Source organism: Stigmatopora nigra, chromosome 7 (assembly GCF_051989575.1).
Source record: "Stigmatopora nigra isolate UIUO_SnigA chromosome 7, RoL_Snig_1.1, whole genome shotgun sequence".
Taxonomy (NCBI): domain Eukaryota; kingdom Metazoa; phylum Chordata; class Actinopteri; order Syngnathiformes; family Syngnathidae; genus Stigmatopora; species Stigmatopora nigra.
Window position 1 is genome coordinate 513,658 of NC_135514.1, and position 17,355 is coordinate 531,012.

General features: G+C 41.3%; 2 protein-coding genes across 2 annotated transcripts; one reads left to right on the forward strand and one right to left on the reverse strand.

Moving 5' to 3' along the window:
• Positions 1-8,364: 8,364 nt before the first annotated feature.
• On the reverse strand, positions 8,365-13,168 carry kiaa1143 (KIAA1143 ortholog). The gene is made up of 3 exons (XM_077721450.1): positions 12,935-13,168; positions 12,156-12,306; positions 8,365-9,443 (listed from the first exon to the last, which is right to left on the reverse strand). The coding sequence occupies exons 1-3, from the start codon at positions 13,148-13,150 to the stop codon at positions 9,232-9,234; spliced, it is 579 nt and encodes a 192-aa protein (XP_077577576.1). The 5' UTR covers positions 13,151-13,168; the 3' UTR covers positions 8,365-9,231.
• A 263-nt stretch (positions 13,169-13,431) lies between these two features.
• On the forward strand, positions 13,432-14,764 carry LOC144198986 (transmembrane protein 42-like). The gene is made up of 3 exons (XM_077720290.1): positions 13,432-13,664; positions 14,261-14,407; positions 14,480-14,764. The coding sequence occupies exons 1-3, from the start codon at positions 13,452-13,454 to the stop codon at positions 14,621-14,623; spliced, it is 504 nt and encodes a 167-aa protein (XP_077576416.1). The 5' UTR covers positions 13,432-13,451; the 3' UTR covers positions 14,624-14,764.
• The last annotated feature ends 2,591 nt before the right edge of the window (positions 14,765-17,355 follow it).

Here is a 17,355-nt window from a genome sequence, read left to right on the forward strand (position 1 = left end):
GTAAGTACAAAAATACAATTTGCTGTCAAGTAATTGGGTGAAAAATACAATTTCAAAAATTAAATGAAAATATTCATTCATTTTCCGTAACATATCCTCACAAGGGGGGAAATTTACTTAGGGGAAATTTACACTGTTGAAGGTCCAATCCTGAATTAAACTGTGAGTGGTTAGCGTGTCGGGTATTGGGTTCGAATACAGCTCGGTCCACCTGTGTGGATTTTGCATGTTCTCCCCGGGCCTGCATGGGTTTTCTCCGGGTACTCCGGTTTCCTCCCACTTTATAAAAACATACATAATAGGCTGATTTGACATTCTAAATTCCCCCTTGATCCCTGCGATTGGCTGTTTACCGATTCAGGGTGTCCCTTGCTTCTGGCACGGTACCCCAATACCCCTGTGGGGATAAAGCCGTTCAGAAAATGAATGAATGATGGAATGAATATATACTATATATGAATATATATCAAGATGGCGCCGTTCATGAGGGAGCCAGTGGCAGGAACTCTGTACACTCGTTTTGTGTTTTTGCTACTTTTTCTGCCTTAATGATTTGATTAGGTGATTCTTAATGATCCCATTTACTTTGATTTGCTTTGTACTTTCTGCTTTTGCTTTGTTGTTCTGCAGCCTTCGCGACTGTACTGTCTAAGTTATAATGCCTTTTTTGCTACTGTCACAATGAAATTTCCTGAATACGTGATGAATAAAGTGATCCAATCCAATCCAATACTGTATACAGACGCTCCCCTACTTACGAACATTCAACTTATGAACAAACGGTACATATGAACATGTTTGCAAATTGCGTTTATGTCGAAAAATGTGCGTACGTTCGATTTTGTATAGCGCGCCTTTTCCGAGTAGTGCTTCTTTCGGCTGCTAATACTGACGACTGGCGCTGTGAGAACTCAGCTCACCCAGCATCCACCTTCTTCTGCCCAGTTCGTTGCAGTGCGGAAATGTGTGACGTATCCCGAGTGCGCAAAAACCTTTTTCATTTCTATCATTAAATATCTCGTGCATCCATTATTCAATATGGTTGGTGAAAAGCAAAAGGCTTCTAGTGAGGGAGGTGCAAAGATGAGGCAAGCCATTTCATTTGAAACAAAAGTGGCAATGATAAAGAAGCGTAATACAGAAATTAATTGAAAGATTGCGTATTTGCACACTATTGAAAAAGTACAGCATAATGAAAATATTAAGTACAGTGTTCCCTTGCTACTTCGCGGTTCAGCTTCCGCAGACTCAGAGCTTCGCGGATTTTTTTGGGAAAAAAATATACAAATATTACATTGAAACAACATATTTAACAGTTTTTTTTAAACATGAATTTCACTCCATCTAACCGCATTCTCTATGGTGTACTGTATACAGGGGGGTAAAAAAATTGAATTAAATTCAAATTAAGCATTTTTGAAGGGGAATCCCTACTTCGCGGAAATTCACTTATTGCGGGTGGTCCCGGTCCCCATTAACCGTGATAACCGAGGGAACACTGTATATACATTTGTGTTTGGGTCCTTCTACATGTCACTAAATCCAACATGCGACATGCTGAAGTCAGTACCCGGACATTTCGTCCCCAGACGCCTCGTCCCCGCAGGCCTCGTCCCCGGAGGCCTCGTCCCCGGGCGCCTCGTCCCCGGGCGCCTCGTCCCCGGGCGCCTCGTCCCCGGGCGCCTCGTCCCCGGGCGCCTCGTCCCCGGGCGCCTCGTCCCCGGGCGCCTCGTCCCCGGGCGCCTCGTCCCCGGGCGCCTCGTCCCCGGACGCCTCGTCCCCGGACGCCTCGTCCCCGGACGCCTCGTCCCCGGACGCCTCGTCCCCGGACGCCTCGTCCCCGGACGCCTCGTCCCCGGACGCCACGTCCCGGGACGCCTCGTCCCGGGACGCCTCGTCCCCGGACGCCTCGTCCCCGGACGCCTCGTCCCCGGACGCCTCGTCCCCGGACGCCTCGTCCCCGGACGCCTCGTCCCCGGACGCCTCGTCCCCGGACGCCTCGTCCCCGGACGCCTCGTCCCCGGACGCCTCGTCCCCGGACGCCTCGTCCCCGGACGCCTCGTCCCCGGACGCCTCGTCCCCGGACGCCTCGTCCCCGGACGCCTCGTCCCCGGACGCCTCGTCCCCGGACGCCTCGTCCCCGGACGCCTCGTCCCCGGACGCCTCGTCCCCGGACGCCTCGTCCCCGGACGCCTCGTCCCCGGACGCCTCGTCCCCGGACGCCTCGTCCCCGGACGCCTCGTCCCCGGACGCCTCGTCCCCGGACGCCTCGTCCCCGGACGCCTCGTCCCCGGACGCCTCGTCCCCGGACGCCTCGTCCCCGGACGCCTCGTCCCCGGACGCCTCGTCCCCGGACGCCTCGTCCCCGGACGCCTCGTCCCCGGACGCCTCGTCCCCGGACGCCTCGTCCCCGGACGCCTCGTCCCCGGACGCCTCGTCCCCGGACGCCTCGTCCCCGGAAGCCTCGTCCCCGGACGCCTCGTCCCCGGACGCCTCGTCCCCGGACGCCTCGTCCCCGGACGCCTCGTCCCCGGACGCCTCGTCCCCGGACGCCTCGTCCCCGGACGCCTCGTCCCCGGACGCCTCGTCCCCGGACGCCTCGTCCCCGGACGCCTCGTCCCCGGACGCCTCGTCCCCGGACGCCTCGTCCCCGGACGCCTCGTCCCCGGACGCCTCGTCCCCGGACGCCTCGTCCCCGGACGCCTCGTCCCCGGACGCCTCGTCCCCGGACGCCTCGTCCCCGGACGCCTCGTCCCCGGACGCCTCGTCCCCGGACGCCTCGTCCCCGGACGCCTCGTCCCCGGACGCCTCGTCCCCGGACGCCTCGGCCCCGGACGCTTCGTCCCCGGACGCTTCTTTGCCGGACAGTTTGTCACCAGACACTGCGCCTAACCTTAACCGCTAACCTTAACCACTATTAAAGAAGACAAAGAAAATTCACATATTCTTTATTAAAGAAAATAAATCAGCAGAAACTTGCCCGACAACTCATTAATATTAACATTTCAGCGTGTGAAAGTGCTAAATGTGCTCGTCTCTAAACACACACGACTAACAAAACGGTTCCTACGTTGAGCGCTCCACGTTGAGCGCTCCACGTTTGGAAAGATCCCAAAAAGAATCAACATGAAATTCACAGATGGTAGTTTTTTTTTTTTGTCAAAGAAAATAAAACAGCAAAAACTTGCTCGACAACACAAACACATTAACATTTGAGCATGTACAAGTACTAAATGTGCTCGTCTCAACACACTACGCACGAAACGGTTCCTACGTTGAGCGCTCCACGTTTGGAAAGACCCCAAATAGAATCAACGGGTTATAACATATCAGATGTCACGTTGATTCTTCATAACAAATTGGTAGTTAGTTTCCAACAGATGAGTTCTAGGGGCACTGAGTGACTCCGCTAAATTACTATTAACTGTTTGGTTTTTAATCATGAATTGATGTGGCTACGATTCTGATATCTGGCAGCTCTGTACCCACAAACCTTTTGAGGATAAGTGGTATGGGAAATGTATAGATTAAAAACTAGTATGAATCAAAGAGAACCACAATACACAGACCTCACGTATCAATCCCCAACTTCCGTTGCTAATGTGAACCTTTTCCAAAATTCACCAGCATCTGCACTAATTTAAAGGTCACACAGCTTATCACGATCAAGTAAAATTATGCCCTGTATGAAAGTAGAGCCCCAAATGCTTGTACAGAATGTCAATACTTTAATTCAAAGGGTCTATTAATTTTTATATTCTGGATATTGTCTGTAATTTCTTGGCGAATGTGAGGTATTTTTTCATACCGGTTACTGACTGAAATAAAAATAGTGAAACAAAAAAAAAACCTTATCTCTAGGAATACTCAGAAGTTTCTCTGATTTACAAACAGCTTCTATTGAATGATGTGTTGTACTGTAGACACTGGCATCTTGTTTATCACAAACTTTCCACAAGATTTTTATGTATTTCATATTGCTATATAGCTGAGGAACTTTAATTGGTGAATCAAAAATCAAAAGCCTTTATTGTCATTATACGTAGCTGTGTATAACGAAATTGGTGAATTGACCAACTATCTTATTTCAAAACCATTTTACAACTGTATTTTTTATAAATTATAAAAAGGTGCGTGAGGTTTAGCAGTGTATAAAAAGTTGAAAAACCTCCTAATTTGTTGTGTCTGTTTTTATCAGGCAAAGATATTATATCACAATTCACACCAACTTTTAGTTAAAAAAAGACCTGACATAGCAAGGTGTGAAACCTTTAATTATCGAAAACACCTCTTCTGCAGTATGTTTGGATATAGCATATCATGCATAAAAGAGAAATACAGTTGTATATTTAGAAATCAAATTGTTAAGGTTCATTCGCACCATAACTAGGAGACGATGCAAAATTACTATACCTTTTGCTGTCCATGGATTGTGTATCAGGAGAAGTGGAGGGGACACTTATACGAGAGACATGACAAAGAAAAAAAATTTGATATGTAAACATAAATCAATATGCTGTCATGGCTAGATGCTAAGTACATAGAATAATGCTATGTTATTGTTGCACTGTGGTAAGAGATACTAAAACAAAAAGGTGGCGCTTTTTCGAGAAGGCTGTTAAGAAAAAATAATACGGTCACGCCAAACTTCACCACTGCAAGCTGTTATTTTAATGGAAAGGTAGACATATCTCAGGCAGTATTTACTTTCCATCAATTCATTTGAACCAGAGTTAGAGCTAACCCTATTAAAACACTAGAATGGTCACAAATATTAAAGATCAATATGCAACAAAAATATTTTGTAACTATACATAGATTGATGTCCATCCTTACATCACATGTTAGATAAAAAAATTACAAAATACACAACTGGCAGCATCAGGACAAAATGATAGTGTTGGGAGTTCACATCCTGTAAGTAAAGGTAAGCATACAAAGACTTAAACCTTCACATTCTGATATATACTTCGTTTATTTAACTACTATTTAATCAGTCCAGTTTGGCAGACAGTATCACATTTCCATATCGCCCATATGGCTCTCACCTGAACCACGAATGCATGCAAATGTTAACTCAACACATACATTTGAGAGAACTACAATACTGTACGCCAGGTGCAATATTGGGTAAAATCAACATTTATACGTTAAACTTCACAAATTTAAGATAGTGATGGATGTATTGTACTCCCTAATAAAACAATGAATGGAGAGGTGAAAATTGGGTCTCATACGAGAGAAATTGTAAAATTTAACAATTTTAAGGGAATTTTAAGGGTGCGGCTTATACGCGGGGTGGCATATATGGCAGAAAATATGGTATTCATTTGCTTACAAAGAAGTATACGTAAGCTTGGCCTTGCTATTAAAGAATGCTTTTCTCCGGCTTAGTTCATCATTATTATTATTGTCACATTTACTTTAGTCTTAACAAACAGGAGCCAGAACGCCTCGGGGTACTGGAAACTTGCTCTGAGAACTGCAACTGTGTCACCTGGCCTCCACCACGGACGCTCCACAAGCCTTCCTGATGCTTCAATCCTCCTTTCTTTTGACTATTGCAGAGGTGTTTTGGTATAAATGTGTTAGATTCAATGCACATGCACATAGATAAACATGCTCAGACGTCTCACTTGTGCTTTCACCCTTCCCTTCAGAGTTGAGACGTCTCTGTAATCAAGGCCCCCGAATATAGTAAAACAACATAAAACATGTGTCAGGCCAGAACGGAGTTGGGAAGCTGTCCTGTTCTTGCAAGTGAACTTTCCAGAAGAGTGTCCTTTCTTTTTTCTTTTTGCATGAATTTGGGAATGGCAAACTTGACATTTTAATGTTCCTTTTGAGCTGGAAGTCAATATACCAAAGGAAGACATCCAGGGAAATCTGTGGCCACAGCAATTTAGACTCTTTTAACGAGCTGGACTTGGGCTCCACACCTGGGTACCGAAGCTTGACGACGTATCCAAAACAGGGGAACACATCTCAGGCGAGTAAATTGTTCATATGAATGTCCATTCGTGAATGGATTCCGAATGGGTAATTTCATGCCTACCAATACTAGTCAGTCCCAGGTGTACAGACAGAATATTAGTCTATAAAACTCTATAAAAAGAGTGCGTCGGTGACTTCTACCGGTATATAAACTCCAAACGTGTGATGTGTGTTGCATGTGTGGTGGAAGCCTGGGAAAAACTATGGACAGGAAAATTGCAAGCCTGTTCAAAAAAAAGTCTGCATAGTCACCATAGTGGAAACATATTGACTCCAAAATGAATAAATCCAACAGTAAAGACGCCAATGATAATGACCCTGAACGCCTCTTGTGTAAGGGTTTAAAATTTGTTGACAACCAGTTTGCTTCGAGAATTGAATACCCAAATTTATGGATGACCAAATATGACTTTGCTGGCTAGCTTAATAAAAAAATAAAAACATGCAGGAGGCGCCCTAGCGGATACATGGTTAGCACATTGATTTAACATATTCTGGCATTCTGGGTTCGAATCCGTCGGTCCACCTGGGTAAGAAATGCATGAGTGATGCAACAAGAATATAGCATCATACTAGCAATGAAGGTGGCTGACCAATTTATAAATTACCACCCTCCTGAGATTCTTTTGAAGTGGTCCATTAATCATGTTCCATAGCCTAAGCCAATCTTCTTACACATTTGAGGGTTTGCATTAGTGACCATCAAAGTTGCATTTCGGAAACTAGGCCAGCCTATAGTGTTTTCAGAGAACACCTGAGTTGAAAGAAATATCACATATACAGAGAAAGCTGGCTGTCTAATGGCAGTGTCGGTGACATAAGGAAATGACGACCACCTTGAGTTTAGATACTTTTATGGTGGGCTCAATGTAGCAGTTATAAGATGTGATTTTTTTCTACTAAAAATCTTGAATTAATGGGCTATGATTAATGCATGATGTTGGAAAAGATAATTTTACCTATCGGGTGGAATTATCATATTTCAGATGATTATAAAAACACCTTGTTAAAATAGGTTATATATTGAGCAATTTACAGCTAATTCAAAGTACACAAGTTATCTATAATTCTATTAAAGTGCGATTTATGGATCAGTGTGTGTGTGTTTGTGTGTGTATATGTTAAGATTCTATCGCTATGTTTGTCCAAACCGTGCATCGTAGAGTTGAATTTTTTCATCCCGGCCAGATGTAGCTCTTGGATCCTAACAGATGAGTGATTGAATTTTATCGCCTTTTCTAAGTGTGTAAAGTCAATCTTTTATTTGTTAAAGTTGAAAGCAGAGTTGGTGTATGAATCATTGTTTTACATGATGTGCCTAAACGCACCGCATGGATGATTGGTCGTAAGGTAAGACACCTATCCACGTCATTTACAATTGTCATTTTCCGAAGAATTTCCGCCAGCAAGTTTTTAGGTGCTCCTGGAAAACTTTTTTTCTGTTATGACGGTAAAACTCGGTGAGGCACGATGGTGCTGGCCGGGGTGACCCAATTTAGTTGTAAGGTAGGACGCCACGTCATTCTTGGAAGAATTTCCACCAGCGAGTTTTCAGGTGGTCTCGAAACACCATTTTCCCCCTTTCTTGTCTAACCCATTTTTCACAAGATTTTTTTTTTCTAGTTAAAATGTCTTTTGGTTCTAAACGACACCCATCTTCAATACCTATCAGATATCATGTTTTACTTTTGTGATATCTATGGTAATATATTTCAGCCACCTTAAGACCCCAGTTCTCATTGGCCGTCTAAATGCCTCAAACTTTTACGATAATTAGCTGGATTTCCACATCAATACTTTGGCTAGTGCTTTCCAAAGAAAATTTGTACACAAACTGATTAAATATGGTCGTATTATTGAAGACGAAGAGAACAGTTCTAACATTCCTAAAATAACACACAATGCAATCATTTTTAGCAGTTACCTTCTCACCAACAGGGCTAGAATGGTGTGCAGTATATTTGAACAAGGCTACATATAGAAACATACAAAATGCACAAATGAAAAGGATAATTTGAGAGAAAGATGCTGGTCCTTCAGAAGCATTGGACGATTAATGACAGTAAGGTAAACGTTTGATCTCCCAATGATACATAAATACCTTTACATTGGAACTATGTGAAATGAATGGCAATACATCAACACTAACCAGTGCATTGAAATAAACAGCACTGACTGCACTCTCAATGTGGACGTTGAAATGAGGATTGCTAAAACAATATGTACAAAAGGTGGTGAAGGTTGAGCCCATTATTAGTGTGCACAAGGATATTCATTCTAATTAAATATGTCTTTTTAAAAACAACACATTTTGTCCCACATCTTCAGTGTTTGTATATCATGACATTAAAACAGTATTATGATAACCAATGAAAATCTTATGCCTTTTTTATTTTATTTTCAAAACAAATGAGTACAGAGGAATTGTGGCACTGAGTGGTATATAGTCTTGTGTTTAGAGCACAGCACACATGATTAGTAACTTTTTCCATTTCTCCTTTATTTTTTGTTAGCAATGTAGGTCTGCCAATATTCCAAGCTGTTATCGCATAGAAATCTTTCTTCTCACCACTTTCTAAATGAACTCACCAAAATACACATTACTGCTGCTTGACCTCAATGGTTTTTAGTTTTTAATCTGGGCATGCCAACCACATCAGGCAGAGACTCACACCATGTGTTAAATTTGCTGTAGGACCATGACAGGAACATACACAATTAATTGAATAGTAAAAAATTTAAAATCTATAAAAAGACTACAAAAAAACATACTAGGTCGACATTTTTAATGTACTCATGATGCATAAAAATATAAACTTGCATTGAAACTAATGCAGTGACAAGTTTACAGCTTCCATTTGAAGCCAGAAAATATTACATTCAATACATTCAAACAGAGAATGACAACCATTCACGCTCACAATCCCACCGCCACGGAGCGTAAATCAAAATCATGCTGTCCACACCGGATTGGGGTGAAAGAACCAGTGCACCTTTGGGTGGCAGGTTTAACTTGACAGAGATTTCAAAATTATTTTTGAGCAGGAACTCTTTCACAATGAAGTCACAATTACAACGGATTTAAAAAAAATGCCTTAAAAGGTTGGGCTAAACAGAAAAACACATGAACGCCATGAACTTAAACGCAGTTCTTACATAATATTTATGCCTTACAGGGAAAACACTCGTTTTTAATTTACTTTGATAATTGATTAACCACCAAAACTGAGCATTGTCCTAATCTTCCTCTTCCTCTTCGTCGACACCAAAAGACAAAAGGCTACTATTTTTCACCCTTTTCACGGGATTCACATCCTTATTCACTTCTTTCTCAACTACATTCCGTGCTTTTTTGCTGGAGCTGGCAATTATGCCTTGAAATGTATCAGTGGAGGCGCGCTTTGCTGGTTTTTTGAAGATGATTTTACCATCTGTGGGAGTCTCGTCACCTGTGAGGCATAAAGGTGTTTGATTCATTGGAAAAGGTCTTTCAAAATCATCCCTGAGATTACAAAGCAATTTACAGTAGAACTTTCTTTATAAGTTAACTTTTCTTGAAGTTAACATTTGTGATGATCATGCATTTGAACTACTATAATTTATTACTCAATACTGGTATAAACATTCCTCACAATAAGCACAAAAGGTAAAACTCATTAGGCATACTTATATGGAAGATATAGAGGGAGAGCACATTTTTTCCAAATTCATTTAGATTCTAAATACAGTAATACCTCGACATACGAGTGCCCTGACATACGAGCAATTTGAAATACGAGTACAATTTAGAGCAAATATGTATCTTGAAATACGAGACAAATTTAAATATACATGAGCATACAGCAGACACGAGAGGCTGCTGATAAGAACATCATGGGCACTGTCAATCTGGTTGCAACTCCCTCTTGTAATGTCTCCACGAGCACTGGGCGGAGCATCGCATTTTTTTCAGTGTTTTTTTCCCCCTTAGTCAGTGCAGAATGGCAGAGCTTGAGCGCTAATACGAAAGGAGCATACTAGTTCTCGTTGGCAAGTGGTTGTGCGTTATATTATTATGAGGACATTTGTGTGCATAATTTGGGGAACATTTTGAAGGGAAGACAAAAGCAAAAAAACCTTCAATAGGTTGCATCTGAAAGTCAGGGTGGAGGCAAAATTTTCTCCGGGTGCTCCGGTTTCCACCCACATTATAAAAACATACATACTAGGCTGATTGGCAAATAGAGCCAAACCGGGAGAACAAAGGTATAAAAATTTAAAACAAAATTAGAATAAAGTTTAGTGTAAGGTTAGATTACATTTATTTTTGAGTGTGTCTGCATCAGAATCCAAGTTCATTTAAATTTGTTTGTCATGTTACAAGCGCAGTCGTGATAAAATAATGCCCCCCCCCCCCCCTCCCCATCTCTGTCCCTCTCTCTCTACCCTCAGCGAGATTCGTCTAATTTTAGTACTATTAAACAAATTTTAGTACGGTTAAACCACTAGTTGGCAAAATAGAACAAACAAACAAAATTTTCCAATCCAATATCCTGTTTTTGGTGTTTTTTCAGAGGGTTGGAACAAATTAATTTGTTTTTAATTTATTTCAATGGGGCATGCGAGCTCAGTCCCGGAATGCATTAAGCTCGTATCTCGAGGTACCACTGTACTTAAAAAACACACACAGGGGTGTCAAACCGATTCCACAGAGGGCTGCAATGGGTCCTGGTCTTTGTTGCAACCGATCCAGTGCCTACAGTTTAACCAATGTGGTGTCTTCTAAATTAGTAGTATCTGACTTTAAACAAATGATTATTCTTGCATCCTCTAATTCAGTTGGAATGAAAACCTGCACCACTGCGGCCCTATCAGGACCGGTTTGACACCTTTGCCCTGACCCAATTGCCAGCTAAATGTAAAAAGAGCCACTGAAGCAGTCTGCTATCTTGGATATTATATTTAGAGCTGGGCGATATAACGATTATTATTGTCAAATCGGTTTGTCAACAATAATAATAAAGAGTTTCGATAAAAATTCAATAATTTTAAACTGCAATTACACCGCGACCACCACAAAGAACGGGGGCGCTGATGCGAGATGAACGCAATTTCCAGATCAACATTCAGGAGAAGAGGAGGAGAAGATAATGTGTTATTATTAAGACCGATAACCCGGAGCATGAACGCAAAAGGACAATGAGCGATTATGAGAGGCAGGACAACAAGAAGCCGACCCAATGGAGCACGTGTGTCAAATCGATTCCGCCAAGAGCCACAGTGTGTCATGGTCTTTGTTCCAACCAATCCAGCGGCGACATTTGAACTAATCAGGTGTCTTCTGAAATAAGTAGCACCTGACTTTAATTAACCGATTAACATGCAAAAGGTATCCTCTAACCCACCACGGCCCTTTGAGGACCGGTTTGACACCCCTGCACTAGAGTTTATCCAAGTGAAGTTTTTTTTTTTTTTAAATGCCTTGTAAATACCTGTTCACAAAAAGCAGCCTTATTGAAATTTTCCTTAACCCACTGTCCTCATTTGAGGACACCTTGTAATATATTTCTTACCTGATAACCCATTCTATGTGAATGTTCTGAAAACAATTCAAATATCAAAAACTCGTTAATTTGGCTTAAGTTCCTCCAACCTTATTTCATTTTTTTTTGTAAATGGCCATATGTGAGGTACATTTGGTTTTTTTGTGATGCTGAAATAGTCTGTTTGCCAATGGTGGTCTTCAGTTGATTATTCTATTTATTTTATATTGCACAACAACTTTTGGTTTTAAGCAAATTTATAAAATAAATATGCATGTCAACATTTCTGAAGATTTTATTCTTTACTTTTTATAGTGTAAGGAGGGAATTATCTTATCTTTATTGCACAACAGAACAACAACAAATTATATATTTTTAAATCATATTTTATAATCTCTTCTTATAATGTAAGGTACCAGTTACTTTCATAATTGAATAATGAGGAAAGTAAATTATTTAGTAATTCACAGAAGTTTAAAGTTTCAAATTTGAAAGGAAAAAGATGTTATAGTTATTGTGATAATTATTTATATTGACTGATATTTGTTTAGCGTGATAACAATTTTTGTCATATTGCCCAGGTCTAATTATAAATGATATACCCCATGTTTCTAGAAGGATAATGGAAAAAAACTTTACTTTTATCTTTATTTTCTTTAGGTTTTGATCCTTCCTTGTGTTCTATTGCTTCCTCTGAAGTCAGGTCTCCATCTTTAAGGACAACAACTTGAGGTAATTCATCCTCCCGATCACTTCCACTGTCATTGTCCAATGATGGCATCTCCTCCCGCTGCAAGTATGATATAAGGGTCAGGTTAAACTACTGCTCACATAGCGCATATGATATCACTTAAATCCGTAAGAACTCCATTGAGGGCAGCCCGGCTGATGAGTGGTTAGCGCGTCGACCTTACAGTTTTGGGGTCCTGTGTTCAAAGCCAAGTCGGGCCTTCTGTGCGTACGTAGTTTGCATGTGTGGGTTTCCTCGCACATTCAATAAACATGCATGGTAGGCTGTTTGGACACTCTAAATTGCCCTTAGGTAGGAGTGCGAGCGTGAATGGTTGTCTGTCTCCTCGTGCCCTGCGATTGGCTGGTCACTAGTTCAGGGTGTCCCAAAGTAAGCTCGCATAGGCTCCAGCACCCCCCGCCAATCTTGTGAGGATTAGAGGTTCAGAAAATGAATGAATATAAGAACTCCCTTGATCGGACAAGTGTATTAAAATACACAATGAAAATGTGTTCAATAACCTCCTCGTGCTCAAAAAGATTTTTAATAATAACAACATTTAAATATTTAATATGCTCCTGTATTCTTTTATGAAGATCATGTGATCATTTTTCTTTAAATTTTAAATGATCAAACATTATCCGTAATGCTACCTTCATTGCATACATGCAGTGAGTGTACAACAAACCTTAGTGTTAATAGTCGGGCCTTCTTTGTAGCCAACATCAGTTTTAAACTTCTTGAGAAAGGAAGGTTCCGCTGGTTTCACCCATGACACACCTCTGCCTTTGTTCTTGTTCATTACAGCGAACGAAAACACAATTAAAGCTGTTAAATAAGAAAAAATGTTTAACAGCCTAACAGGCGCAATCAGTACGTCATTAAAATGCGCCCGAAATGTCATATGACCAACAGGGGTTTCTGCGATTGGTAGAAGTGTGGTTAAGCGTGTTTACATTTCAAGAGGACAAGATCCAGTGCAAATAAACCTTTTTTCAAAATAATACAATAAAATGGCAACTTCTTCCGTGAATACTTCTGAAAAAAACATCTGAATAATTTATTCATATGAAAGATAACATTATATATTTTCACAAACTTCCACCAAACTATTTTAATCTCTTATAATAAATTCACGGACAAAATGCTTTTACTTCGAAAATCAAAGTTGGTTCATACTCTCTTAACAAGTCGACAGGATTCCTATGCCTGTGAATGGCAGAGCGCAACCAAGGCGCCTAAATTGGATTGTAATGTTTTCTGGTTCTTTGTACGCATTTCTAGCAGGTTGTTCTGGTGCTGCTGCCTCTTTCTCGGCGAAGCTCACTCTTGGCGCAGACTACCTAAATGAAATGTGTGAAGCTAGTGTGCGCGGCACTTCCGGAATGCAACAAGATGGACCTACTGTTTGTTACTGGGTAAGATTTCATCTCATTTTCGGAACCGCCTTGTCCTCACTCGGGCCGCGGGGCTTGGTGGAGCCAATCCCAGTTGACCCTGAATTGATTGCTAGCCAATCGCAGGTCACAAGGAGAAAAACAACCGTTCACGCTCACATTCATACCTAGGGGCAATTTAGAGTATCCAATTAGCCTACCATGCATGTTTTTGGAATGTGGGAGGAAACCAGAGTACCCGGAGAAAACCCACGCAGGCCCAGAGCGGACATGCAACCTCCACACAGATGGACCGACCTGGAGCTGAACCAAGGTCCCCCACAGTGAGGCTGACACACTAAACACTCATCCGCCGGGCTGCCCTGCATGGGTAAGATCAACATAAAAAAATGAACTCTTCTCTAGATGACTTCCTGATGATGCTTTGCGCACGAGGAGAATTGCACCCATCAATATGTGTTGGGAAAACAATAGTAGAACATTAGATAGAAGAATATTAGTAGAATATTAGATATTTTTTGGGATGCTTCTGATCACCATTTACCTGTTGATTAAATCCATTTTCACATTTGCTGCTGTCATGGCAACGTAAGGACTTCTTATGGAAATGTTTACAGCTGCACATCCCTTTGAGGTTGGTGTGCATCGGCTCGATGTTCCTCTGCAACGCTGTCATGTGGACCTTGTTCTCTAAAGCTCTTCGCTACAGCTCTTCGTCAGCCATGGCTACTGCAACCACAAGCGCGGGAAACTTTATCTTTTCAGTAAGCCGTCTTAAATTCTCTAATGAATGCTAAATATGTGCAATGTGAGATGACTCCTGTATGTGTATTTAGGCCATACTGGGGACTTTAATCTTTGGAGAGAGTCAAGCACGTCTATACTGGTTGGGGATCTCTCTGACATTGTGTGGAATGGCGGTGCTTCATGGATCCAGGCCACGGGAGGACCTGGCACAGGAAGAGAGGAAAAGCGACTAGTTTTATAATATTATTCATTTTTGCTCACTGTTTAGCGCAGGGGTGTCAAACTCCCGTTGGTCTGGGGGCCGAATACAGCTTAATTTGAGATCAAGCGGGCCGGACCATTGCAAAATTACATAGAACTAACAATAAGCCCACTTTTTTCCTTTGTATTAGTCACTAATAGTAATAATTAGTGCAAAGGATTAGTAAATTGTCAAAATGTTTATTAACAGAATTTTCCTTTTACATTATGAACAATATATTATGAACAAGAGAATAACATAAGAACATAAATAAATGTCAATTCATGTTGTCTGCAAGTACTCAAACACTGCGCCCCCTAGCGGATAATACAAGAACTACAGCATCTAAAGAAAATTCATATTTTTTTTATACAATGCAGCTTTCTTCCCCGGGCCGTACCAAACCACCAGACGGGCCGGATCCGGCCCGGGTGCCGTATGTTTGACACCCCTGGTTTAGTGTGTATATTGGAATGAGCTACCAAAAAAATAGACTAGAGGTGGAAGTGGTATTTAAAGTATTAGATTAGATTACATTAACCTTTATTCATCCCGTATTCGGGAAATTCAGTTTGTAGCTGTAGCAGGCACAGACACAGGAAAAGACAATGTAGACTTATATCAGGGGTGTCAAACATACGACACAGGGGCAGGTTCCGGCCCGTCTGGTGGTTTGGTACGGCCCGGGGAAGAAAGCTGCATTGTATAAAAAAAGGATTTTTCTTTAAAATTTGTAGTTCTTGTATTATCCGCTAGGGGCGCAGTGTTTTAGTACACTGGTAAAACAGGGTACAGTGTTTTTAAGTTCCACAAGGCTAGTACTAAATGTTTTTGGAACATTGTGACTATTTCTGTGATCAGTTTTATGTACAACAAACTTAAATATATGTTTAACATTCTAAAAGTGTTGTTAAAATTGCACATACTTTATTTATGTTCCGATGTTATTCTCTTGTTCATAATATATTGTTCATAACGTAAAAGGAAAATTCTTTTAAGAAACATTTTGATAATTTACTCATTCTTTGCACTAATTATCTAAGTATTAGTGACTAATACAAAGGAAAAAAGTGGGCTTATTGTTAGTTCTATGTAATTTTGCAATGAGTTTACTGGTCCGGCCCGCTTGATCTCAAATTAAGCTGTATTCGGCCCGCGGACCAAAGGTAGTTTGACACCTCTGACTTAGATAAAACTGGAATCCCACACAGGAAGCCCACACAAGGTTGAAAATATACAGAATCACTCCTCCAAAGTGATCCGCACAGTCCCTCATTAGTCTGGAGCTAATCATCAGGACTGTTAGCCATCCTGGCCTGAACAGTTTCTAAAAGGTTTTAGAATTATGAGTCCAAAGTACGACCAGGAAATATAGATCTAAAGTTGAAAATGTTGATCTATTTAGGCTCAATATTGATATGTGACTTTGGTCGTTCTATTTATTCGGGGGCCACGTACATTTTAATAACTACCGTATTTTCGCATAAGATAAACCCTTAACATTGCCTTAAAATTGTTGAATTTTAAACTTTTTCATGTATACGATGCCCTGTTGGGGCTACTGGCCAACACTTAAAAAAACTCGAACACAGGAACACGCACTGAGGGAGATAGAATGAATGTTAAGGCCACAGCTGCAGAGGCGGGGGAGTCAACAATTCAGATGCCCGAGAGTGTGACTACTCTTCAAGCTCCTCAAAGCTATCTCCTGCTGAAAAGCTGCTTCAACGGTGGTTTTATTAGAGATAAGACAAGTCATAAAAATGGGAGGCGTTAATACAAACGAAGGAGGTGGAGTACAAAAGGTGTAGTGTACATTTTAACAAATAGGTGCAAATTAAATTCTATTTTAGTAACTTTTAATACATCATAGTGAAAAGGGTGCAAGATTGAATATAAGAATACAATTCATATCTCAAAGTCGGACAGTAGGGTGGACTGGTCAGATTTGAATTTTTAATAAAGAATTCAACCACTGAACTACCAATGCCTGTCACACATTTGTGAGAACTGGTCTGATTTGAAATTTTAAAGAGAATTCTACCACTGAACTACCAATGCCTGTCACACATTAGTGAGAACTGGTCAAACTTCCCGAAATATTTTAAAAATGACATTTTTAGATCTATATGAAACAACGAAATAGGCTGACATACTTTTGGCGGAATGTCTTTGCCTTCACGCATCTGTAGAATAAACAGTTAATCAACAGTATAAAGAGAACACACAGTGCACTGGCTGGGAATCGGACCCAGGCCTCTCACATGGCAAGCGAGAATTCTACCACTGAACTACCAATGCCTGTCGTAACTTTGGGAGAACTGCTCCGATTAGAATTTTTAAAGAAATTTCTACCACTGAACGACCAATTCCTGTCACACATTAGTGAGAACTGGTAAAACTTCCTAAAATATTTCAAAAATGGCATTCTTAGATCTATATGAAACAACGAAATAGGCTGACATACTTTTTGCGGCATGTCTTTGCCTTCCCGCACCTGTAGAATAAATGGTTAATCAATAGTAAAAAGAGATCACAGTGCACCGGCTGGGAATCAGACCCAGGCCTCTCGCATGGGAAACAAGAATTCTACCACTGAAGTACCAATGCCTGTCAGACATTAGTGAAAACTGGTCAAACTTCCTAAAATATTTCAAAAATGACATTCTTAGATCTATATGAAACAACGAAGTAGGCTGACATGCTTTTGGCAGAATGTCTTTG

Bases quoted from the DNA above. Each gene is read 5' to 3' on its own strand.
- kiaa1143 (XM_077721450.1), bottom strand. From the start codon at position 13,150: ATGACATTTCGGGCGCATTTTAATGACGTACTGATTGCGCCTGTTAGG. The intron at 12,307-12,934 runs GTTTGTTGTACA...TCATACTTGCAG, and splicing joins GCCCGACTATTAACACTAAG to CGGGAGGAGATGCCATCATT. The intron at 9,444-12,155 runs GTAAAGTTTTTT...TATGCCTCACAG, and splicing joins TAAAGAAAATAAAGATAAAA to GTGACGAGACTCCCACAGAT.
- LOC144198986 (XM_077720290.1), top strand. From the start codon at position 13,452: ATGCCTGTGAATGGCAGAGCGCAACCAAGGCGCCTAAATTGGATTGTA. The intron at 13,665-14,260 runs GTAAGATTTCAT...AAATGTTTACAG, and splicing joins GACCTACTGTTTGTTACTGG to CTGCACATCCCTTTGAGGTT. The intron at 14,408-14,479 runs GTAAGCCGTCTT...ATGTGTATTTAG, and splicing joins CGGGAAACTTTATCTTTTCA to GCCATACTGGGGACTTTAAT.